The 27,571-nt window shown below is 34.8% G+C and overlaps 1 protein-coding gene and 1 long non-coding RNA gene across 2 annotated transcripts in view; one reads left to right on the top strand and one right to left on the bottom strand.

Moving 5' to 3' along the window:
• Window positions 1–4,044, top strand: part of LOC106056760 (protein GPR107-like) — a 28,190-nt gene extending 24,146 nt beyond the window's left edge. Inside the window, exon 18 of the mRNA XM_013213605.2 lies at window positions 746–4,044. Within this exon, the coding sequence (XP_013069059.2) occupies window positions 746–860 (115 nt within the window). The 3' untranslated portion in view covers window positions 861–4,044. The remainder of the gene's footprint in view (window positions 1–745) is intronic.
• Window positions 4,045–4,502: 458 nt separating this feature from the next.
• Window positions 4,503–22,221, bottom strand: LOC129928098 (uncharacterized). The gene is made up of 3 exons (XR_008779711.1): window positions 22,078–22,221; window positions 13,927–14,081; window positions 4,503–7,992 (listed from the first exon to the last, which is right to left on the bottom strand). It is a non-coding gene; the product is annotated as an uncharacterized LOC129928098 (long non-coding RNA).
• Window positions 22,222–27,571: the final 5,350 nt, after the last annotated feature.

Raw genomic sequence — 27,571 nt, 5'->3', positions numbered from 1 at the left:
ACCATAAATATGGCAATTACTCTAATGCCAGTACACTCACTAAAGTACATTTTTATTGTAGATTTGAGAGGCCATAGATAACCCTTTAGCCTTGTTGTACATCGATTGCAACCCTTAGTTTTTTTTATAGGAACAAATAAATTATATCATTCCTTTAGGTGTTTTTATCAGCCTATTTTACTTTAAGAGGAAAAGATTTTTTTTATTATGATTCATCATCTTTGAATAAGTGAGATGAAATCTTGGGCATTGTTTATGGTCGGAACGTTGTCGCCCACATAGCAGTTCCCCCCTCTCCGCCCAACCAGAAGCATGTATATAGATCAGCTGGTCTTTGTACAGTTATCATTCAAGGTACCAACGAAGTAATGTATTGTACAAAACTCCTATCTCAGTCATCCATTGAAATTCTTTTGTCTTTATTTATATCTACTAATTGCTTACATTTTGTCTCCCTAATTTCCAAATTTATGATACACTACATAAAAACCACATCTATACTCTATAACAAATAAGTAAAATAATGAATGCATTTGTAGTTTATTCTAGGTTATTAGTTAAGGAAAAAAAAATATAATTTAGGCATGCATTTAGATCAGTTGGCATTGTGCAACATGTTGTATTTTGTGCTAACAAAGTAAACTATTTTAAACTCTTTAACTTTATGCCTTCTATAATCTGTTTAAGCCTTAGCTGAGTAAACATGTAATAGTAACACTGAACTTTACTTTGTCTCTTTGTTTAGTCTTACCAAAAGTGGTAGCACAGAGTCTGTTGTCAGAGTGAACCAAGGCAGAGTTGAATCACATAACAATACCATCATCTCCAGGCAAATAGAGAGCAGTCATGAGTTTGATTAAACTTGGAAAAAAAAAAGAATCTGTTGTACAAAACTAGTACTCTGGGAAGAGATCAAAGTATTATAGTCTGACCATAATAAAACAACCCAATTATTCTGTGATTATTTTTTTTTGAAGAACGCTTCTTTGAATTTTCTTATTTTGGGGTTCAATATAGATCATATCTAAACTTATAAAATGCTGAAAATATTTATCAGTGTGTGTTCATCAAATTTACCTTTCCTTTATTTTTTTGTTTCCTTATTTTTGGTGACATGTAGATTTTATTCTTTCTTTTTTTTAAATTTCAAAATGTAACAAACACTTTCTTTGTAGTTCAGAGATGGTAAGATATGTACAGAGATAAGATATGTATTGTTAAAATAGCATTTAAAAGCTGTTTATTTATCGTTGTATCTATTTAATTTATAGAAAGGCTTGAAAGTAATTTATTTTCTTTATTATCTCAAATGTTAAGTTATGTTTAGATGTATAATTAAAACTCCAGTCATTGTAAATTAGTAACTAAACATTATATCTGTGTAATCTTCCATGTGGCTGATTATATAATGTAATCTATAACCATTCCAGTTAGAATTATTTTTAAAGTATGTCTCTCCTTACTCTTAGACTGAAGGACAAGAGAATATCTTAGCAATACAAGCACATCTGGTTAGGTTAAACCATTCATTATCCTCTCCTGTTAGAACAATTTTTTTTCTTCTTAGCTAGCTTTCATTCATGTCTTCCAAACCAACCTACTCAGCATATTGGATGTTTCACTATAAAGTCATGCTCTTACCCTAGACTAAACAAATATGTTCCTGTGAGGCAGGCAGTGGATCAATGACATAGAAAAGAATATTAGGACTCAAAATACTGCACAATTGTAGCTATGACTTTCTTTTAGAATTATGTTTAAAATGTTTTGCTAACAAAGTAACATTTTACCAAAGCCTTGTTAAACTTTAACATTCATTAAGTGGTACATGAAAGATGAGTTCATCTCTTCAGAGGGTGCATGGACCAATATTTCTCAAGTTATGTTAGCTACAACACTTCATGCTGATGCTGAAGTACTGCCAAAACTAAATTTTAATCCCAAACATGACGGAGCAAAGCCTCAAATATTTAGTTACCATATCCATTATTAAAGGTTGTCAAGAGTTGATAACTATCAACTTTCTAGTGTTAGAAAACTTTTTTCTTTAGCTGATGAACTCAATATTTTACTTTTGATTTGAAAACTGCTGCCTTAATGTCAATACTTGTATATAAAACATGTACACTCATGCACTAAGTTATTGAATTCTTAGATCCAGACATATTTTTAAAGTAAATTTTGTTTAGTGAGTTGTTGATGTGATCTTTAAAACGAGCACATGGAAAACATTTTATCCACCTTGTTTTTTGTGCTGGTAAAAAACAAAAGTCCTTGTTTGGTCTGTGTGTTATAGTTCAGTTTCTGAATGAAATAGAATTGACATATCAAAACATGAATTCACTTTTGGTTGTGTTTTGTTAAATTTCATACAACCAAAGAAATTATACTTTGTACAAAAGAAAGCCTAGTTTTTTTTGTAGGACACACCTTGTCTATAATAATTCATTTCTGTAACTGTTGAATATTAAATTTAAAATTGTTTAATTGTGTTGTGTGCATATAACAAAGATGGCAAAAGTTGAAATGAATCATCCTGGCTACATCTCTTTCTTGAGATCTTTAACATTCAAAGCATTAGAGTTTAAGTTTAATTATTCCATGAGTCTATATTTTAGATTGAGTCGGCTTCATCAATCATTCTATGTAGTCAACTACTAATTTTTCATTCAGACCATTTTTCCTCAGTCCAGTAGTTAACTGCTCACATTGATAATTAGTAGCAGTGCTCCATCCATCACTCTGACTCTGTGGGCTATATTTCTTAAGAAAAGTTTCATACAGTAAACAAAAAAAAAGATTTATGCTTGATTTCAAAACACTACTCTGAAATGTATTTATATGTTTTCATTATATGTTTGTGTTATGCATTGTATGCGTAAAAGTAACTATAGTTACGTCTGCATGATGGTGAACATCAAACACTCACCTGATGATGTAACCTTGAGCTGTTCACATTTATAGTTTTACTTAAAGATGTCTGACGTTTGGTCTTAATGCTCCTAAAAGTGAAATTAAAAAGACCTCTGTGATGTTTAGACTTACATGCACCTTAAAGTTGAACTAAAAGATGTGTGTTTAGAATGAAATGCACTTCAAAGTTAAACCTAAAGATATTTGATGTTCTTATGCAATGTCAATTAACATGATATCCAATTTCAATTATTTTTTTGTTATAACTGTGTGGATGTTGCTAAAAAAACAACTGTTTCTGAAAAACTTTGTACATTTGTATTTATACATTTTACCTTTTGTCAATGCAAAGCACTCCATCAATGGATTGTCACTTCATGTGAAGACTAGCTTGGACTTCTAGAGGAGTTAACTTTTTTAAAGAAGAAAAGTTGTATGCCCCCCCCCCCCCCTTTCCCTGTGTCTTGGTCATGCATCAGAATATTTTTGAGTTTCTTATTTTTTACTCTCAACAACTATGTGTGTCTCCCTCATTTCCAAATTTTAAATATTACATTTACAAAAAAATATATCCTCTATTCATTATTGATTAGAGAAATAATGAATACATTTGTTGTTAATACTTCATTTTTTAGATTAGGAAATATTATTCAGCCCTTGAGTCATGAATTTTCCACATGGTTATGAGAAATTTGGACTGGATATCTTTTTCTCCTTGACTTCTAATTGCTTGTTGTATATTTTATAATTTATATAACTATTTTGTTCTGTATAGTTAAGCAAATCATAAAGATTTATAAATTTATCTAGATCTCCATGTATAGCCACTAGATTACCCCTTGATTTGTAAATACTGCCAATGTTTCTAATCCATGTACATTAAGTTTACCAACAGCTGAATGTGTTAGAATTGGTAACTTGTATCTGATATTGTCGATGATTGGATGACAAAACTTTTTTTTTTAACTAAGACTTTGCAATATGTACATATTGCTAAATAACAAGTATTGACATTGATATCTTTTGACACATTTCAGTTGTAAAAGTCACATTCTTGTTTGCCATGTTTGTTTTAACTTTTTATCTTATTGTAACGTGAAGAGAATTTCAAACAATAAATTGGTGACTTGCTTTGAAGTCTTGCGTTGTGTGTGTCCAAACCAAGTCTACAACAATTTCTTCATTGAATAGGAGCATATGAGACTTTTTAGTCACAAGCAACACAGAACTGCAACTCATACAATAGAAGTACTTGAATCTTGGAGGAAAGAAAAACTATGTCAATAATGTCACTCCATTGTCCAGTCTCGCTTCCTTTTATTTCAATACGCATTTGCACCATTCCACATTGACAACATACTGTGCATGTACATTTGTTAAAGTGTTATTCAACATCAGACTTATGACTTTGTTGGCTCTGTTGTCATAGTTCAGTGAAATGTTCAATGTTCTTTAAACTTCAGATTATTATTATTATTATTTCACCTTAATTCATTATAAGTTCAACTTGTTGGGACCTGAATTGATCAACTCTCTTAGTTTTTTTGCAAGTTTTTTAATGGAAATATGACAATAGTTCAAGCATAAAAGAATTTCTCAATCTATTTTATTCAAAACAAAATAACAACAAAAATCACACAAGAAGTCGGTGCATTATGAAATGAAATAGAATAACAGATATCTTTTTTTTTCTATTTAGCCTGTAAAGTTTAATGTTGACATTGAAGTGCAGTTTAACAGTCATGAACACAGAGATGTTCTCTTAATGACAATACTTTTCAACTCTCAGGGCATAACTAGACTCCAGTTTAGAACTCAATTCTCAGGACATAGCTAAACTCCTGTTTAGAACTCAATTCTCAGGACATAGCTAAACTCCTGTTTAGAACTCAATTCTCAGGACATAGCTAAACTCCTGTTTAGAACTCAATTCTCAGGGCATAGCTAGACTCCAGTTTAGAACTCAATTCTCAGGACATAGCTAAACTCCTGTTTAGAACTCAATTCTCAGGGCATAACTAGACTCCAGTTTAGAACTCAATTCTCAGGACATAACTAGACTGCTGTTTAGAACTCAATTCTCAGGACATAACTAGACTGCTGTTTAGAACTCAATTCTCAGGGCATAACTAGACTCCTGTTTAGAACTCAATTCTCAGGACATAACTAGACTGCTGTTTAGAACTCAATTCTCAGGACATAACTAGACTGCTGTTTAGAACTCAATTCTCAGGACATAACTAGACTGCTGTTTAGAACTCAATTCTCAGGACATAACTAGACTGCTGTTTAGAACTCAATTCTCAGGACATAACTAGACTCCTGTTTAGAACTCAATTCTCAGGACATAACTAGACTCCTGTTTAGAACTCAATTCTCAGGACATAACTAGACTGCTGTTTAGAACTCAATTCTCAGGACATAACTAGACTGCTGTTTAGAACTCAATTCTCAGGACATAACTAGACTGCTGTTTAGAACTCAATTCTCAGGACATAACTAGACTGCTGTTTAGAACTCAATTCTCAGGGCATAACTAGACTCCTGTTTAGAACTCAATTCTCAGGACATAACTAGACTGCTGTTTAGAACTCAATTCTCAGGACATAACTAGACTGCTGTTTAGAACTCAATTCTCAGGACATAACTAGACTGCTGTTTAGAACTCAATTCTCAGGACATAACTAGACTCCTGTTTAGAACTCAATTCTCAGGACATAACTAGACTCCTGTTTAGAACTCAATTCTCAGGACATAACTAGACTGCTGTTTAGAACTCAATTCTCAGGACATAACTAGACTCCTGTTTAGAACTCAATTCTCAGGACATAACTAGACTGCTGTTTAGAACTCAATTCTCAGGACATAACTAGACTGCTGTTTAGAACTCAATTCTCAGGACATAACTAGACTGCTGTTTAGAACTCAATTCTCAGGACATAACTAGACTGCTGTTTAGAACTCAATTCTCAGGACATAACTAGACTCCTGTTTAGAACTCAATTCTCAGGACATAACTAGACTCCTGTTTAGAACTCAATTCTCAGGACATAACTAGACTGCTGTTTAGAACTCAATTCTCAGGACATAACTAGACTGCTGTTTAGAACTCAATTCTCAGGACATAACTAGACTGCTGTTTAGAACTCAATTCTCAGGACATAACTAGACTGCTGTTTAGAACTCAATTCTCAGGACATAACTAGACTGCTGTTTAGAACTCAATTCTCAGAACATAACTAGACTGCTGTTTAGAACTCAATTCTCAGGACATAACTAGACTGCTGTTTAGAACTCAATTCTCAGGACATAGCTAAACTCCTGTTTAGAACTCAATTCTCAGGGCATAACTAGACTGCTGTTTAGAACTCAACCAATAGCTCTCTGACATTATAAACAGTGACAGAATTTAATACATAACTTTTCATTATCACAAGCATTTTTTTAAAGAGTAATTAATTGGTTTAAAATGAAAATCTTTAAAATATAGAACATTGAACAGACCAATAATTACATAAGGAAGCAATCGTGTATGTTCAATGAACACTTTTATATATATAATACTATTAAAACATTTATATTGAAACAAATATTGATACGTCCACTGAGTGTAAAGTATACTATTATAAACTTCAATGAACCACATCTGTGGATTTTATACTGTGGATCTCAGGGGCGGACTGGCTATTTGGGCAAATGCCCTGTGGGCCGGTACCCAAATGGGCCGGTAGGGCCACCGAAATGGCCTGATCGAAGTCACTATGGCACATATCAAGTTGTTAAAGGTTTTATAATATTCTTATTATGTTATTATCATTATTTTTATAAAAGGCGCGTTGAGCGTTGTGTTTAAAAAATAATCTTTCCCAGACATTGCAGTGTAATACTATTTAATCGAACACATTTTCCGAAAATAAAATGTAGAATGTAGACAGTGCTACTAGTAGGCTTCATCTATTAGGGCCTACATAATTGCTGATTTAAAAAGACTCTATATTGCTCTATATAGAGTTCACTGTATGCATGCATATCGATATATTATCAAACTTAACAATGATTTTTAAGGACCGATACACCTAGAAATGAATGCCCATCACATGATAGAGAATTTGTGGGCCGAATTTTATAGAAATGCCCGGACCGATTTTGACACCCAGTCCGCCCCTGGTGGATATATACTGTGAAATGTATGTCAGTGACTTTCAAAAATGAACTTACACTTTTCAGTTAACTTTATGCAAATTAGGGAACCTATTGGTATAACTGGGGAAAAAAAAGTGGAATTTCAACACGTAAAATGATTTCACCCAAGTTTACATTTATACAGCTCCAAGGCAGAAAAAGGTTAGACACCACTGCTCTAGAATATTACTTTATTAGAAACAAACTTTTATAAGGATAGAATGGCTAATGGTCTAAGTACCCACAGGCTAATCAGGACCTTGCAAGGATAACATATTATACTACAGACAGACGACAAAGTTTCCACAGGCTAATCAAGACCTTGTAGACTGTAGAGATAGCGTGGTAGGTGATTTACTGGCACGTCAAAGTATCCTAATGACTTTTTGTGACTTCTGTAGATTAATGTAACTTTTTAAGCATAAGATGGCACTGTGTAGATCTAGTCTACTAAGAACGCGCAGTTTTCCACTTCTCGAGACGCGAAGATGAGCCCAAGAGAAATGGTGGGAAGACAATAAAAGATGAATTAACGGATATAAGGACAGCAGCAAATGGAAAAGAAATGGAGATGAACAACATAATGAAACGAATAGATCTAGCGAGGAAGTAGAGTAAAAACGTGAAACCAAAGGTCAAATCATACAATTATTTCTAGAGCTTTCTTCACGTGACGGTTGCATCGATAAAATATTTTTGAAAAATTCATTCATTTATTAATAACATAACAAAATAATCTATTTGCTTATAAAACCAAATATATTTTCCCACATCATCAATACTGACTACTTTGAAAAACGTAACATTTGTTTTGGCCAGGGAAGCTAGGACTTGTCGAAAATCTGGTTAACACTTAATTCTTTCTCTTTGTCCATGGCAGTTCTATGACGAATGTATCTAGACAAAATAAATCAAGAAGAAATGATGAGTCTTCTATTAAATTCCATAGAAAGAGAATCACAAGATTATGGAATATTACAGAGGAGAACATAACAACGTATTAAGTATAGCCTATTGCAGTGATGCCCAAAATACGGCCCGCGGGCAAGATCAAGCCCGCAACGTACTTCCATCCCCCCTCCCTAAAAAATGTTTAAAATGTATCTTTACCTACGATAGGGCCGTCACTTTTTTTCAAATGGAACAGGGCCTACTACCAAGTGCGTTAATGAAATAGGACTCAGAATATAGAGTCTACCAGGAAAGTGAACGGAACTTTAATTTTTTTTGGGACATTATAATATGCCAACATATTTGTTTTATAAAAAAATTGTGTCTGTTTTACAAAAACAAAAATAAACAAAACTTACGCCGTTTTCTTACGCGTAAAAAGAAAATTAAATATCCCCATACTAGATCGCCGGGTCTCAAATCAAATAAGTTTCAGGACAATTTCATTAAGTTTTTGTATATTTTCGATCATATAGTCACAAATCTTTTATTCTAATCTAAATCTAGATTAACTTCATATTCATTGTTCTGAAAACAAAACTTAAAATAAGATTTGCTCTTCTCATTTTTACGGAACAAAATAAATGTCATTATAAAATATTACCCCATCCCGTCGGTCATACACAAATCATCGTCAACCAAAAATGTTGACATATCTAATTATTAACAAACACTAAGAAGATATTAAATAGATTAGATTAACCCCTTTCACCTGAGCACACCCTTATTCATCGTGACTCGACAAAATAGAGCTGACAAAACAGCAATGACAAAATATTGCCCTTGACAAAATAGTGCCAATATTTAATATCTTATTTTTAATCCGAAAAGGAAACTCCGATGGTTTTGACAATTTTTGATATAATATTTTTGATATAATATGTGTTTTGATTTACAGATAATGAAAATATTATTATTTTGTTTTTATTTGCAATTTGTAATTTTCCTGCGCATCCAAAACGGTCAGACTTTCACCGGGTTTATATGTGACGTCACACATGCCTATTAATTTAATCTATTGACTTACTGGGAAAACCATACAGTAACGTTTACGTAAAAGAAATATATTTTCGTCTAAGCAGTTTGATCTATGATCTTGTAAGCAAAGAAAAAAATGCGTGTTAAAAGAGATTTACATGATTGACTAACCACGGCAGTGTGTATCTTCTCGCCAGACCACTCAACACATAACAAACACTATCGCTTGGTTGTCTTGTCATGACTGACTACACGTAGTCTAGACTAGCCTTACACTGACCAGTCAGACCTGCGATCTATTGACTCCTTGGGACAGGGAGGGGCTTAGATGAAAATGTTACTTTTTTTCTCGAGTTGGTTGTCCTAATGCTTTTAAATCTATCTATATATAACTGGAGATGTCAAGAATTTACGGTCTAATTTATTAAATATAAATGTTTCTAAGCATTTAAATAAAAAATGGTAAAATGTTAACTATTACAACTTTTTACGCAGAATTTAAATATGTCAATAACTCAAATTTGAATACCATCGGAGTTTCCCTTTAATCTTTTATTCATTTTTCTCTTTTCTGTAAATACTTCAGATATTGTAAAACATAAACAGGCAAACATAACAGAACACAATTCAGATATGCAAAAAAAAAACAAAAAACGAATACATTCACAAAATGCACTTGGAAAACCTCGCAATAATAATGACACTTATAATAATACTTCCATACTTATCACATGGCCGGCCTTAGGTAATTAGAGGCCCTAATCAAAGTGAATTCGGTGGCCCTAAATGAAATATCAAAATAATAAAAACAAAAACAAAAAACACCGAAAAAATTACGCAATTTATCAAAAACAACAACAAGGGTCTTCTAACAAAGTCTAACAAGTAGATTTAAACTTTTGCGAAAAAGCACTTAGTCAAAGTAGAGACTTAGAGCTAGACAAGTAGACGTTGAGCCCTAGGGCTCTACTATATCGGACATTTGATACAAGTTCCGCAATGTTTTTAGTCCAGTGCGATGTGCGATGCTCTGGGCCGATGCCTAGTTTGCCTATGCCTAAGGTCGGCCCATCTTACCAGATGTACAAAATTGACTTATACTCAATGGCTTGTTTCCATACGTTGATTATATATCAGCAAGACGTCCGTTAAGTTAGTTGTACTTTGTCTTGCTTGCAGTTTTATTTCGTTCTCCAGCATTGTATCTAAGAATTCTGTTAAAAACCCAAAATTCAATCCTCAGTGTACTTCTGTTCTCAGTGTACTTCTGTTCTCAGTGTACTAATGTTCTCAGTGTACTTCTGTTCCCAGTGTACTCATGTTCTCAGTGTACTTCTGTTCTCAGTGTACTTCTGTTCCCAGTGTACTCATGTTCTCAGTGTACTTCTGTTCTCAGTGTACTTCTGTTCTCAGTGTACTTCTGTTCTCAGTGTCCTCCTGTTCTCAGTGTACTTCTGTTCTCAGTGTACTTCTGTTCTCAGTGTACTTTTGTTCTCAGTGTACTTCTGTTCTCAGTGTACTTCTGTTCTCAGCGTCCTCCTATTCTCAGTGCACTTCTGTTCCCAGTGTACTCCTGTTCCCAGTGTACTTCTGTTCTCAGTGTACTTCTGTTCTCAGTGTACTTCTGTTCTCAGTGTACTCCTGTTCCCAGTGTACTTCTGTTCTCGGTGTACTCATGTTCCCAGTGTACTCATGTTCTCAGTGTACTCATGTTCTCAGCGTACTTCTGTTCCCAGTGTACTCATGTTCTCAGCGTACTTCTAGTCTCAGTGTACTTCTGTTCCCAGTGTACTCCTGATCCCAGTGTACTCATGTTCTCAGCGTACTTCTGTTCTCAGTGTACTTCTGTTACCAGTGTACTCATGTTCTCAGCGTACTTCTGTTCCCAGTGTACTCATGTTCTCAGCGTACTTCTGTTCTCAGTGTACTTCTGTTCCCAGTGTACTCCTGTTCCCAGTGTACTCATGTTCTCAGCATACTTCTGTTCTCAGTGTACTTCTGTTCCCAGTGTACTTCTGTTCTCAGTGTACTCCTGTTCCCAATGTACTTCTGTTCTCAGTGTACTCGTGTTCTCAGCGTACTTCTGTTCTCAGTGTACTCCTGTTCCCAGTGTACTCATGTTCTCAGCGTACTTCTGTTCCCAGTGTACTCCTGTTCCCAGTGTACTTCTGTTCTCAGTGTACTCATGTTCTCAGGGTACTTCTGTTCTCAGTGTACTCCTGTTCCCAGTGTACTCATGTTCTCAGCGTACGTCTGTTCTTAGTGTACTTCTGTTCCCAGTGTACTTCTGTTTTCAGTGTACTCCTGTTCCCAGTGTACTTCTGTTCTCAGTGTACTTCTGTTCTCAGTGTACTTCTGTTCTCAGTGTACTTCTGTTCTCAGTGTACTCATGTTCTCAGCGTACTTCTGTTCCCAGTGTACTCATGTTCTCAGCGTACTTCTGTTCTCAATGTACTTCTGTTCTAGCGTACTTCTGTTCTCAGTGTACTTCTGTTCCCAGTGTACTTCTGTTCTCAGTGTACTTCTGTTCTCAGTGTACTTCTGTTCTCAGTGTACTTCTGTTCTCAGTGTACTCATGTTCTCAGCGTACTTCTGATCCCAGTGTACTCATGTTCTCAGCGTACTTCTGTTCTCAGTGTACTTCTGATCCCAGTGTACTCATGTTCTCAGTGTACTTCTGTTCTCAGTGTACTTATGTTCTCAGCGTACTTCTGTTCTCAGTGTACTTCTGTTCTCAGTGTACTCCTGTTCCCAGTGTACTCATGTTCTCAGCGTACTTCTGTTCTCAGTGTACTTCTGTTCTCACTGTAGTTATGTTCTCGGTGTACTTCTGTTCTCATTGTACTCATGTTCTCAGTGTACTTTTCTTCTCAGTGTACTCCTGTTCTCAGTGTACTCATGTTCTCAGCGTACTTACGTTCCCAGTGTACTCATGTGTCAGCGTACTTCAGTTCTTATTGTAGTTATGTTCTCGGTGTACTTCTGTTCTCAGTGTACTTCTGTTCTCAGTGTACTCCTGTTCCCAGTGTACTCATGTTCTCAGCGTACTTCTGTCCTCAGCGTACTTCTGATCCCAGTGTACTCATGTTCTCAGTGTACTTCTGTTCTCAGTGTACTCATGTTCTCAGCGTACTTCTGATCCCAGTGTACTCATGTTCTCAGCGTACTTCTGATCCCAGTGTACTCATGTTCTCAGCGTACTTCTGATCCCAGTGTACTAATGTTCTCAGTGTACTTCTGTTGTCAGTGTACTCATGTTCTCAGCGTACTTCTGTCCTCAGCGTACTTCTGATCCCAGTGTACTCATGTTCTCAGTGTACTTCTGTTCTCAGTGTACTTCTGTTCTCAGTGTACTCATGTTCTCAGCGTACTTCTGTTCTCAGTGTACTTCTGTTCTCAGCGTACTTCTGTCCTCAGTGTACTTCTGTTATCAGTGTACTTCTGTTCTCAGTGTACTCATGTTCTCAGTGTACTTCTGTTCTCAGTGTACTTCTGTTCTCAGTGTACTCATGTTCTCAGTGTACTCATGTTCTCAGTGTACTTCTGTTCACAGTGTACTTCTGTTCCCAGTGTACTTCTGTTCTCAGTGTACTTCTGTTCTCAGTGTACTCATGTTCTCAGTGTACTTCTGTTCTCAGTGTACTTCTGTTCTCAGCGTACTTCTGTCCTCAGCGTACTTCTGATCCCAGTGTACTCATGTTCTCAGTGTACTAATGTTCTCAGTGTACTCATGTTCTCAGCGTACTTCTGATCCCAGTGTACTCATGTTCTCAGCGTACTTCTGATCCCAGTGTACTCATGTTCTCAGCGTACTTCTGATCCCAGTGTACTAATGTTCTCAGTGTACTTCTGTTGTCAGTGTACTCATGTTCTCAGCGTACTTCTGTCCTCAGCGTACTTCTGATCCCAGTGTACTCATGTTCTCAGTGTACTTCTGTTCTCAGTGTACTTCTGTTCTCAGTGTACTCATGTTCTCAGCGTACTTCTGTTCTCAGTGTACTTCTGTTCTCAGCGTACTTCTGTCCTCAGTGTACTTCTGTTATCAGTGTACTTCTGTTCTCAGTGTACTCATGTTCTCAGTGTACTTCTGTTCTCAGTGTACTTCTGTTCTCAGTGTACTCATGTTCTCAGTGTACTCATGTTCTCAGTGTACTTCTGTTCACAGTGTACTTCTGTTCCCAGTGTACTTCTGTTCTCAGTGTACTTCTGTTCTCAGTGTACTCATGTTCTCAGTGTACTTCTGTTCTCAGTGTACTTCTGTTCTCAGCGTACTTCTGTCCTCAGCGTACTTCTGATCCCAGTGTACTCATGTTCTCAGTGTACTTCTGTTCTCAGTGTACTCATGTTCACAGTGTACTTCACTTTCCTACGCTATTTTGTTTCGCGCTATTTCGTCAGCGCTACTTTGTGGTCGCCATTTTTTCGTTCGTAACTTTGTCAGGTAACTTCATTCTTTATGACTAGATTGTACTATTTAGGATAAGGCAGGGGATGAATTTCTTCTCTGGTGTTACTTTACATGCAATTTATCTAAAAAACTACAAGACATTACTCTAGATATAGGATTTACTTCGTGTCTAGGTCAGTGCCAGAGTTTAGTTAGTGCAGGCCATGGGCAGGAATTCGTGTGGCCTGTCCTCTTCAGCTTTACAGTAAGCATCTAAAAGTTGAATCATGTCACAGATGTACAGAAAGAAATAGAGTAGCACCTACTGGTCAATTGAATCCCACTTACTTTACTTTTTTGTATTCAACATGCATAGTTTATAGTTTCGAAATTTAAGGGAACTTTTTAAGGGTGACGCCATGTAAGGCTGCACAGAGTTACACTGTGGTAAATCCGGACCAGGGCTAGATCTAGACCTATATTGTTTTTAACCAAGTCAAAATATGCGGTATTACCTTGCCTTCTGCGCCTGAGCATAAGCTTGTTCAAAACCTGGCAACCGGTGCACAGTTCGAAGTGAGCCGTCAGGATTAAAGTGTTCAGGGTCATAGGGCGTCGTCTTATCTGAAGGCAGTTCTACCCGGCTACTTCTTCTAGTGGTTTTGGGCAGCTGAAAAATAGATGTGTTTGATGTGATGATAACTAACATCGTTACTTTAAGTAAACACTAACTTTTTAAAAATAGAACTTGAAATCGACCACCGGCAGACAACGTTTTTGTCTGCGCTAGATGTGACAAAATATGTAGTACTAGATCATAGCCTAGGTCTTCATAGCCACGTGAAATACTGCACTATTTTCTCAATCTAAAGATTACAAAACGACTTCTTTTTGAAGGAAATACTCTAATATGTAAGATAGGTAGAATAGAAATAAAACCATAACGTCCTAATTTTTTCATGTTCGCTATAGCGTTATAACAGAATTCATTGACGGCGTCCAGCTTGTTATCGTCTATGAGGATGGAGGGTGGTGCTGTAGCAGGTGGCTCCATAACGTTTGTTTTCTTCCTGCTAATAGTTAAGCCATATTCTTTACAGGCCTGAGAGAAGCGGGACATTAGTGACTGAAGTTCCTCTTGCATGTGTACCACTACCACTGCGTCATCCACGAATAACATATCTCTTACGAGGGTGGTTCTGGTTTTAGTTTTGGCCCTCAGTCTGACAATATTTAGGAGTTTGCCATCAAATCTGGAATGGAGATGGATGCCTTCGGTGGATTTGTCAAACGCATTGTGGATTCGCAGTGAAAATAGCATTCCAAAGAGGGTTGGGGCCAGGACACATCCTTGTTTAACTCCGCTGTTTATACTGAAACTTTCGGAGCTGGCACCGTTGAATTGCACTGTACCCATCATATTTTGGTGGAAAGATAAGATTACATTTAGTAGCTTGGGTGGACAGCCTATTATCTGTAAAATTTTAAAGAGGCCATCTCTGCTGACTAGATCGTAGGCCTCTGTAAGGTCAATGAACGCAATATACAAAGGCATCCTTTGTTCTCTGCACTTTTCCTGAAGTTGGCGGATGGAGAAAATCATGTCAATCGCTGTTCTCCCTGAGCGATTGGGAGATACCTGCTATCTGGGATCCACAATTCAAGATGACCTGTCTATAGAAGAGGAGATTTAAAAAAACGCATAGGAAAGGCTGCCTAGACCTTCGCTAGACTCAGGCCAAGAGTTTCGAAAAACCAGAAGCTCACTACAGTGACCAAAATGGAAGTCTACAAGGCATGCGTTATGAGTACACTACTGTATGGCAGTGAATCATGGACCACCTACGCAAAGCAAGAGAGAAAACTAAACTCATGCCATTTGCGATGTCTCCGTAGGATCTTGAAAATCACATGGAAAGAAAAAGTGTGCAATACTGAGATACTTGCGCGATCAGGTATTCCCAGCATCTTTACAGCCCCCAGACAACGCCGCTTGCGCTGGCTTGGACATGTTCGCCAGATGGAGGACAATCGCATCCCGAAAGTCATCCTTTACGGACAACTCGCGACTGACTCAAGAAAAACTGGTCGCTCCACCTACGTTTCATAGATGTAATAAAACGGGACCTCAAATCAGTGAACATCATTACTGACCATTGGGAAGACATACTCTAGACCGCACCATATGGAGAGAGACAGTGACCAAGAAAACTATGGACAGTGAAAGAACATGGGTCTCAGCTGAGGAAGAAAAACGTACAATAAAAGAAATGGCCAGCTCCTTAACCTGCGCTATTTGTGGACGGTAGCGTCTCTCCAAAGTAGGCTCCACAGCCACATGAGGAAGTGTGCGAGATGAACCATAGTCGTTCTACGACTGAAGGAGGCCAACATATAGCGTTATAAACTAAACCTAGATCTACATTTACTTAAATGAAGAACCAAGCTATCGCTACAGGAGCTGTCACATCAGCGTAGACTGTAAAAAAAAATATACGTCTCATTGTTGATCCGCGTAGACTGTAAAAAAATATACGGCATAAAATATATAACACTATTCATATGTTAAATTAACACTGGCATAAAATATATAACACTATTCATATGTTAAATTAACACTTACACTAAAACGTCTAGAGTATACTTCACTATAGAGTAGTTTAGATAGGGTCAGGTGAGAAGTTCTATGTGTATTTGTGTGTGTGTGTGTCCTTATTTACTTGACCTGCACAAATCGCTCAAACTACGTATTTTATTCTTGTATTGAAATAATGTATTAAACATTGTATTAGTCTACATAGAAGATAGGACTTTAACTATTAACAACAGCCAATTACTTCCCCGTTAATTCCATTTAATGGAAGCACAATCATAACATAACACAGTAAGATTAATTATAAACATTAAAACATGAACACCATAGATCGCATTACAAATAATTACATCAAAACGTCTGAAAATGAGAAGACAACAATGATAAAGGCAGTGAAACAAAGAGTTCATTCCCCTTTAGCTCGTATTTTAATATTGTAAAGATTGTCTATAATCAATGAGAAGTTTGATATCTATGACACCGTTGTTTCCCCATTCATCCCAATCTCTAGTCTGGCTTTGTTTGCCTAGGCCGCATGCATTGTTCCATTTAATATAGTTTAGTGACATCTCTGTCGTGGTACTTGATATAGTTCTAGTTACATCAAAGATTATTGACATTTGTATGATTAAAAGAAGGCGCCTTTGTTTTGAAAAGCTTTATTTTTATACAGAATAAATCATCCAGAGCAAAGTTTTCAACTTTTCCAATAGCTGACGAAATCAATTTTGTTATACTTACATCAACTCACTCTGTCTGGTAAAAAGTGTGTACACGTTATTTCTCCCACACCCAATCTCGGATCAAGCTGAAGCCTTGCACAATTATTCATTGGCATAGACAAGACATGAATCAATAAAAAAAAATTAACCAATCAGTCAATTAATTACCGGTAAACAATTATTTTTTTGATACCAACAAGATCTAATAATTCTTCAGTATTGACAGATACGGCTAAATATGTAGGTTTTCGTCCCCTTAGATAGTCGAACACGTTATTTCTCTCTTCTAGGATCAAGTTGAAACCATGGTTGAGACTTTAAGCCATTTTTATTGTACATAGCAAAACATGAATCAATTAAAAAAAAACAATAAGTCAATTAATTATTGGTAATTTCTTAATATCGAATATGGGAAATAGTTTATAAATTATTGAGAGATATAGTGGTTAGGGCGGAGGTATTTCCCTTAGATTAGCGTCACTCTTATTTCCAGCGATAGTAAATAATGAGTCATTAACAGGCCAAGCACATCGACAAGAAGAAGAAAAAGAGAGAGTAGGAGAGAGAGAGAGAGAGAGAAAGAGAGAGAGAGAGAGTGCAAACCGAGCAAAGTTTTTGTTTTCCTGCTAGTACAAAAGAAAATGCATTAAAAATAAAGATAATGTTTAGATCTGTTTTCCTTCTGCTGCTACGCTTTGTTCTTTGTTACAATCTTGACATTATGCAAAAACTAACATTTTAAAAATAGCTTTCAGCAATTTATGTATTTTTATAAAATATTCAGTTGATAGTGTGGACCATTGAACAATTAGGCCGACGCTCAGACACTAACTTTTAGCTCCATATAAGCTCTTGTCCTATACATTACAGACGTTCCGTCAAAAGAGAAGATAATTACGTCCTACAGGTACCCATGTGTTAATCTGGTCTTGCATGTTAATAAGAGACTTAAGCTCTGCTAAGTCATTGGTTTACCTGACTGATTCAGGCAACCCATTCCATGCTCTAAACGTACTAGAGACGAGGAGGCACTTGAAGGAATTATTCCTAGAATATGAAACAAACTAAAAATGTGCCTTTTTGTGTGTCTTTCTTAGTATTTCGCTAGGTTGTGTTTTTTATATTTGTATGTTATAGTGTCTTGTATATTATTGCCACATTTCATGAAATTATACTTATATTGGTGCACTATTAGAAAAAAAGTAAAGTTCCTTTTTCAGATCTTGCGAGCTATAGGGCAGATGATGTAAAGCTTATCTGTTGCTATGGCCGACGGTTAACTCGGTTGTCATGTGGCCAGCAAAGCGACTAACTACTTTACTTTCCCCAACGAATGTCAGGTACCCATTAGAGTTGGTTCAACTTCAGGATGGCAGTGCTGAACAACTGAAGAAAACAGCACACTATTTTTCCTTGCAAAAGAGCTCATAGCTCAGCAGCAAAAAGCTAGTTAAAAGAAGAACTCACGAGCGCTCTTATGAGTCTTTGTATGTTTTCTATTTCTAATCTTCACCGAGATTCAAAGCCGAGATCCCTTGATGACAAATGTGTTTCAGATATGTAGACATTTCACACAAAACACTTTTTTTTCCTCGGCAAAGCAGTATGTGAGTGGCTTGGCTTTTATTATTACATTTGTCATTATTATAATTGGCCAATTTTTTTGTCATGTAAGACATGTTCCTTTTTGATTTCTGAATGACTTCCCACTGTTTCCATATTCATTCTTACAACTTTTTGTTCTTCTGCATACTCTCCCCCTTGTCTGCGGTATTTTTATCAAGTTAGCAGCAATTATTTAGCACATTAATTGATTATCAACTAAGATAATTAAAATAATTTTCATGATTGATAATAATTAGACTTGTAGACTTTTGGTGTTTGAAAACAGTATCAATGAAAGGTATTTTTATGAAGGAGACCTACACAAGGGGAGAGAAGAAAACAAAATCCCTGCAATAATCAAATAACGAAGTGCTTCTACGCCTGACTTACAGATTAGCAGCTAGACGTTCGAGATAGAGGGCCTGGGAGAATGGGAAAGGGGAAGGGGGGGGGAGAAAATCGATTATCTAATAAATCTATTGAATTGCGGGGGATCCTGACAGTGCAGCTTTGAGAAGGTAAGAAAAGGGTGGAAGAGGTTAGAAAGTTACCAGAGAGCGTCGACATTTGAAGAAGGTAAAAAAAAAAATAAACAAAAAACTTATTGATTGATGTCAAAGAGATTGTAAACACATGACATGAGGTTCCAGACTGGAATAGTAAGGGCCTTCAATAACCCTGTGGGAGGGGGCACCGTATGTGGAATAGTCCAAACGTCTAGATTCAAGTCCTAATAATAATCTCGTTCTTTCACCTCCTTTTTTGTGTGTGTGGGGGGTCTTCCCCCCTCTTTCTCTCTCTACCTCGTTCTTTCATCTCTTCACCATTCTCCCCTCCCCCCTATCTCTCCTTCTGTCTCTCCCCTTTTCTCTGTCTCACTCTCTCTTTCTCTGTCTCACTCTCTCTTTCTCTGTCTCACTCTCTCTTTCTCTGTCTCACTCTCCTCTCTTTCTCTGTCTCACTCTCCTCTCTTTCTCTGTCTCACTCTCTCTTTCTCTGTCTCACTCTCTCTTTCTCTGTCTTACTCTCCTCTCTTTCTCTGTCTCACTCTCCTCTCTTTCTCTGTCTCACTCTCTCTTTTAAAGACATTGCATTGGGAGAGAGCACAGAATTGTTAAGGGGGGCAATAATTTTATATGGGCAAACATACAAGTCAGACTAGAAGGGCAATGTTAGTTTTGCGTGTGGCAAGGTGGACGGGGCATTGAGTTCTGCACGGTGACAGGAGATAAAGGACAGATTGCTGAAGCGACAGAATTACTGCGAGAAAGGCCAACGGCGTAAGATTGATAGGGATTATCAGATAAACAAATAGTGAAACAAGAACATTAACACTAGTCAAAAGTAATGATACATGACATTCACTTTGTCTTGTTACATACCCTATATAAAACAATACACACATATTACCCTTGCTAAGAAAAAAAATGTTTTAAAAATACATTTAAAAATACATTTAAAAATACATTTTTCTTGTTTTAAATGCCATAGAGCTTTTCACACGTGCAATAAAAAATTGTGTAAGCGTGTAATGATGTAGTCAATTGTGTAAGCGTGTAATGATGTAGTCAATTGTGTAAGCGTGTAATGATGTAGTCAATTGTGTAAGCGTGTAATGATGTAGTCAATTGTGTAAGCGTGTAATGATGTAGTCAATTGTGTAAGCGTGTAATGATGTAGTCAATTGTGTAAGATTGTAATGATGTAGTCAGTTGTGTAAGCGTGTAATTATGCGGTCAAGCGCCTCTCTATAATAAAGGTTCGAAAGACAATTGATGCGCCCAGATTTGGTTTCATCTTGAGACGGGCCAGAATCTGGTGTGACTAAACAAGCCAATTCTGGATCGGCCACATTGTGTGCGTGTGTAACACTGTTTGAGTTTTCTTTTTCTCTTGACTAAGGCCGCTTCGTTTCTTTTTGCCATCTTCGAGGTTCGTACCAGCAAGCACAGTTTGTCTCCATGCTGCCCGATTCGGGCTATTTCCTTCCACATACTTTCATTGATTCCTGTAAGTCTCGCTTGCAGACAACTCTATAGGTTGTTCTTGGGCGGTCCTTGGGTCTGACTCCCTCCGTAAGTTCTGCATATGGGATGGGATGTCTTTAGGGATTCTTCCATCTGGAGTGCGGATGACATGTCCGAGCCAACGTAGTCTTCCCTGTGTCGGAAGTGCATAGACACTGTACATATTGGCCAATTCAAAACTTTTCCTGAATGGAGACACGATACCTCCAAGAGATGCTCATTATGCGTTGCAGGCAGCGTAAGTGAAAATGATTTAATCTATAATCTTGAAACATGCATCAGTTCTCACTACTATAAAGAAGAGTGCTCTCTGCACAGGCATTATAGACACTAGACTAGAATTTTGGTTGCCGTGATCAATTTGGCATTTTCCCAAACTTATCTGGAGAGCTTCGCCATTGCTGCAGAAGCCTTTCTATTCTATACGGAACTACCTCATTCTTTTTGTCTTGTCAGTGTCTAAATCTCGGTTGCTTACTATTGTTTATCCCAAGCATATATTAAAAGGTTAGAACATTACTTTATTCTACTGAGTTTATTTATTGAAAAACCTCTTTATAGTAAAAAAAAAAGAAAAATACTAGCATTACTAGTTTCAGAAACATTATATGTGTTATACGTCTTTGTATGTGTAGGCGTATAGACAGTGGCGTCACTAGAGGGTGCGGGCCGCACTGGGTGACACCGACCCTAGTGACGCCATTGCCTATAGTCATGATATGTATGTATCATTCTGTATAGATAAAGTATTTAAAGAACAGATGTATATATTAATTAGTCCCAGATTCCATTTTTTTAAAACCCTGATTATGCAAATAAGAATTAAAGCTGGTTCTAGAGGAAAGTAGCTGGCAGCAGATTGCATCTGAAAGAGACAGTTGGAGAGCTCTCACAAAAACCGCAGTAAACACATTTGAGACTCAAAGAAAAGCCCTTATTGAATACAGATGCATAAGACACAATAAAACTGAAATAAACCACCAGCAAACAACAGCCTCGTCTGCATCAGATGTGGAAACATAGTCATGTCGTAACTGTTATAGTAAGTGTATGTGTTTGAGTGGCTAGTAGTGCAGTGTGTGTGTGCCTGTGTATGAAATGACCAGTTGACCTTCATTGTACATGGTTGAGTGAACAGCGTAGAAAGTGTGTAAGTCAGGACTGTGTGTAAAAGTGGGTCAGATTTACAACAAGAGGCTGGAGTATAGGAGACGAATGGAAGACTAATGAAATCAATGTGTTCATTGAGACTCTTGCTGTTTTAGTGTGTCTATTCAAGTAACTGGGTTTACGTAGTCATGTGAAACACTGCACCTCATCCTTAATCTTTTGAATTGAAAATATTGGTATTAATTAAAACTGCTAACTTATAGACACTTAAGCTCTTCTAAGACTATTTAAAATTAATAGCGTTTTAGGTATTAGGCTATAGGGCCTATATGTTAGATTTATTATATAAATGAAAGAATGGTACATTAGGTGACAATACGAACTAATCGAAGGTCAAATGCGTCACTGAAGAAGATCTACATTTAAATGACCTTAAAAAATACAGAGCTATCGCTAATGTAATACCTAGATCTACATCTATATCGGCATATTAACTTAATTTCGCAATCCCACTTCTGTACATGATGAAACGAATACTTCCAGATACCAAACATAATCTCACATTTTAAGAACGCCTACACCCACACAAACACCTACATGAACACTTACATTTAACGCTTGGCTGACTCCGAATGTTCAATCGAACAAATTCACGTTTGGTGTTATTTATGATGGCTTTTACTACTCTCAAGACGCAGAAGAGTGGATTCACTGATGCAAGTTACTTACCACACTTCATTAAAAATCAATACACTAAAAAAAAAATAAAAAATCTATACTTCAACATGATACTGTAGACTTGAATTTTTCAAAGCCACTGAACGATAGAGTTTTTGTTTACATTTTTAAAAAGTATTTCTAGCTTTTAATCCGATAGGACTCAACTAAACAAGGGACAGGATTAGGGGATACATTCGCTAGGAATTATTGCAAATCGGAACAGAGTTGACATACAGTCTCATTGTGTTCATTTGTGGCCTACCTTTAGTTTGTTTTTTGTTCTCATTCTAATAAGATACAGATATTGAGCAGTACGAAGAACATACATTAGTGCTAAATGACAATGCTATCAATATTATGATTTCTCTGTTAAGTTTCAAAGGAATTCATTATTGTTTTTCTCATAAAAGCCCCGCCCTCCCCCTTTAAAATTTTACATATGTTATCTAATAGTTTGTGATTATTGTTTTGTTTTTAAAGTATTTTTACTGTGCTCATATCCGCACTGTTTGTCGGGTACAGATTTTGAACACGTTATTTTTCTCACAGCCATTCTCGGATCAAGTTGAAACTTTACAAAATTATTTATTATACCTAACAAAACATGAATCAATAAAAATATTAACAAATTAGTTAATTTAATAGTGGTAAATAATTAATTTAGTTTGATATTGAAAAATGAAAATAAAATTTACAGTATTTGATGCGTGGATGTAAATGTGGGGTTTTCCCCCTTTGATATGCCTTTTAAAAAAGTATTTTTAATATATTTGTTTCTTTTGTTTGTACATGTTATGTTACAGATTAGTAATGTACATGTTATGTTACATATTAGTAATGAACATGTTATGTTACAGATTAGTAATGTACATGTTATGTTACAGATTAGTAATGCACATGTTATGTTACAGATTAGTAATGTACATGTTATGTTACAGATTAGTAATGTACATGTTATGTTACAGATTAGTAATGTACATGTTATGTTACAGATTAGTAATGTACATGTTAGGTTACAGATTAGTAATGTACATGTTAGGTTACAGATTAGTAATGTACATGTTAGGTTACAGATTAGTAATGTACATGTTATGTTACAGATTAGTAATGTACATGTTATGTTACATATTAGTAATGTACATGTTATGTTACAGATTAGTAATGTACATGTTATGTTACAGATTAGTAATGTACATGTTATGTTACAGATTAGTAATGTACATGTTATGTTACAGATTAGTAATGTACATGTTATGTTACAGATTAGTAATGTAAATGTTATGTTACAGATTAGTAATGTACATGTTAGGTTACAGATTAGTAATGTACATGTTATGTTACAGATTAGTAAAGTAAATGATATGTTACTGAGTAGTAATATAAATGGTAGGTTTCTGATTAGTAATGTACATGTTATGTTACTGATTAGTAATGTACATGTTATGTTACTGATTAGTAATGTACATGTTATGTTACAGATTAGTAATGTACATGTTATGTTACAGATTAGTAATGTACATGTTATGTTACTGATTAGTAATGTACATGTTATGTTACTGATTAGTAATGTACATGTTATGTTACAGATTAGTAATGCACATGTTATGTTACTGATTAGTAATGTACATGATATGTTACAGATTAGTAATGTACATGTTATGTTACTGATTAGTAATGTACATGTTATGTTACTGATTAGTAATGTACATGTTATGTTACAGATTAGTAATGCACATGTTATGTTACAGATTAGTAATGTACATGTTATGTTACAGATTAGTAATGTACATGTTAGGTTACAGATTAGTAATGTACATGTTATGTTACAGATTAGTAATGTACATGTTAGGTTACAGATTAGTAATGTACATGTTATGTTACAGATTAGTAATGTACATGTTAGGTTACAGATTAGTAATGTACATGTTATGTTACAGATTAGTAATGCACATGTTATGTTACTGATTAGTAATGTACATGTTAGGTTACAGATTAGTAATGTACATGTTAGGTTGCAGATTAGTAATGTACATGTTATGTTACAGATTAGTAATGTACATGTTAGGTTACAGATTAGTAATGTACATGTTATGTTACAGATTAGTAATGCACATGTTATGTTACTGATTAGTAATGTACATGTTAGGTTACAGATTAGTAATGTACATGTTATGTTACAGATTAGTAATGTACATGTTATGTTACTGATTAGTAATGTACATGTTAGGTTACAGATTAGTAATGTACATGTTAGGTTACAGATTAGTAATGTACATGTTATGTTACAGATTAGTAAAGTAAATGATATGTTACTGAGTAGTAATATAAATGGTAGGTTTCTGATTAGTAATGTACATGTTATGTTACTGATTAGTAATGTACATGTTATGTTACTGATTAGTAATGTACATGTTATGTTACAGATTAGTAATGTACATGTTATGTTACAGATTAGTAATGTACATGTTATGTTACAGATTAGTAATGTAAATGTTATGTTACAGATTAGTAATGTACATGTTAGGTTACAGATTAGTAATGTACATGTTATGTTACAGATTAGTAAAGTAAATGATATGTTACTGAGTAGTAATATAAATGGTAGGTTTCTGATTAGTAATGTACATGTTATGTTACTGATTAGTAATGTACATGTTATGTTACTGATTAGTAATGTACATGTTATGTTACAGATTAGTAATGTACATGTTATGTTACAGATTAGTAATGTACATGTTATGTTACTGATTAGTAATGTACATGTTATGTTACTGATTAGTAATGTACATGTTATGTTACAGATTAGTAATGCACATGTTATGTTACTGATTAGTAATGTACATGATATGTTACAGATTAGTAATGTACATGTTATGTTACTGATTAGTAATGTACATGTTATGTTACTGATTAGTAATGTACATGTTATGTTACAGATTAGTAATGCACATGTTATGTTACAGATTAGTAATGTACATGTTATGTTACAGATTATTAATGTACATGTTAGGTTACAGATTAGTAATGTACATGTTATGTTACAGATTAGTAATGTACATGTTAGGTTACAGATTAGTAATGTACATGTTATGTTACAGATTAGTAATGTACATGTTAGGTTACAGATTAGTAATGTACATGTTATGTTACAGATTAGTAATGCACATGTTATGTTACTGATTAGTAATGTACATGTTAGGTTACAGATTAGTAATGTACATGTTAGGTTGCAGATTAGTAATGTACATGTTATGTTACAGATTAGTAATGTACATGTTAGGTTACAGATTAGTAATGTACATGTTATGTTACAGATTAGTAATGCACATGTTATGTTACTGATTAGTAATGTACATGTTAGGTTACAGATTAGTAATGTACATGTTATGTTACAGATTAGTAATGTACATGTTATGTTACTGATTAGTAATGTACATGTTAGGTTACAGATTAGTAATGTACATGTTAGGTTACAGATTAGTAATGTACATGTTATGTTACAGATTAGTAAAGTAAATGATATGTTACTGAGTAGTAATATAAATGGTAGGTTTCTGATTAGTAATGTACATGTTATGTTACTGATTAGTAATGTACATGTTATGTTACTGATTAGTAATGTACATGTTATGTTACAGATTAGTAATGTACATGTTATGTTACAGATTAGTAATGTACATGTTATGTTACTGATTAGTAATGCACATGTTATGTTACTGATTAGTAATGTACATGATATGTTACAGATTAGTAATGTACATGTTATGTTACTGATTAGTAATGTACATGTTATGTTACTGATTAGTAATGTACATGTTATGTTACAGATTAGTAATGCACATGTTATGTTACAGATTAGTAATGTACATGTTATGTTACAGATTAGTAATGTACATGTTAGGTTACAGATTAGTAATGTACATGTTATGTTACAGATTAGTAATGTACATGTTAGGTTACAGATTAGTAATGTACATGTTATGTTACAGATTAGTAATGCACATGTTATGTTACTGATTAGTAATGTACATGTTAGGTTACAGATTAGTAATGTACATGTTATGTTACAGATTAGTAATGTACATGTTATGTTACAGATTAGTAATGTACATGTTAGGTTACAGATTAGTAATGTACATGTTATGTTACAGATTAGTAATGCACATGTTATGTTACTGATTAGTAATGTACATGTTAGGTTACAGATTAGTAATGTACATGTTATGTTACAGATTAGTAATGTACATGTTATGTTACTGATTAGTAATGTACATGTTAGGTTACAGATTAGTAATGTACATGTTAGGTTACAGATTAGTAATGTACATGTTATGTTACAGATTAGTAAAGTAAATGATATGTTACTGAGTAGTAATATAAATGGTAGGTTTCTGATTAGTAATGTACATGTTATGTTACTGATTAGTAATGTACATGTTATGTTACTGATTAGTAATGTACATGTTATGTTACAGATTAGTAATGTACATGTTATGTTACAGATTAGTAATGTACATGTTATGTTACTGATTAGTAATGCACATGTTATGTTACTGATTAGTAATGTACATGATATGTTACAGATTAGTAATGTACATGTTATGTTACTGATTAGTAATGTACATGTTATGTTACTGATTAGTAATGTAAATGTTATGTTACAGATTAGTAATGCACATGTTATGTTACAGATTAGTAATGTACATGTTATGTTACAGATTAGTAATGTACATGTTAGGTTACAGATTAGTAATGTACATGTTATGTTACAGATTAGTAATGTACATGTTAGGTTACAGATTAGTAATGTACATGTTATGTTACAGATTAGTAATGCACATGTTATGTTACTGATTAGTAATGTACATGTTAGGTTACAGATTAGTAATGTACATGTTATGTTACAGATTAGTAATGTACATGTTATGTTACAGATTAGTAATGTACATGTTAGGTTACAGATTAGTAATGTACATGTTATGTTACAGATTAGTAATGCACATGTTATGTTACTGATTAGTAATGTACATGTTAGGTTACAGATTAGTAATGTACATGTTATGTTACAGATTAGTAATGTACATGTTATGTTACTGATTAGTAATGTACATGTTAGGTTACAGATTAGTAATGTACATGTTAGGTTACAGATTAGTAATGTACATGTTATGTTACAGATTAGTAATGTACATGTTATGTTACAGATTAGTAATGTACATGTTATGTTACAGATTAGTAATTTACATGTTATGTTACAGATTAGTAATGTACATGTTATGTTACAGATTAGTAATGTAAATGTTATGTTACAGATTAGTAATGTACATGTTAGGTTACAGATTAGTAATGTACATGTTATGTTACAGATTAGTAAAGTAAATGA

Source organism: Biomphalaria glabrata, chromosome 9 (assembly GCF_947242115.1).
Source record: "Biomphalaria glabrata chromosome 9, xgBioGlab47.1, whole genome shotgun sequence".
Taxonomy (NCBI): Eukaryota; Metazoa; Mollusca; class Gastropoda; family Planorbidae; genus Biomphalaria; species Biomphalaria glabrata.
Note: the sequence above shows the minus strand (reverse complement) of the source record. Positions and strands in the feature narration are given on the sequence as shown.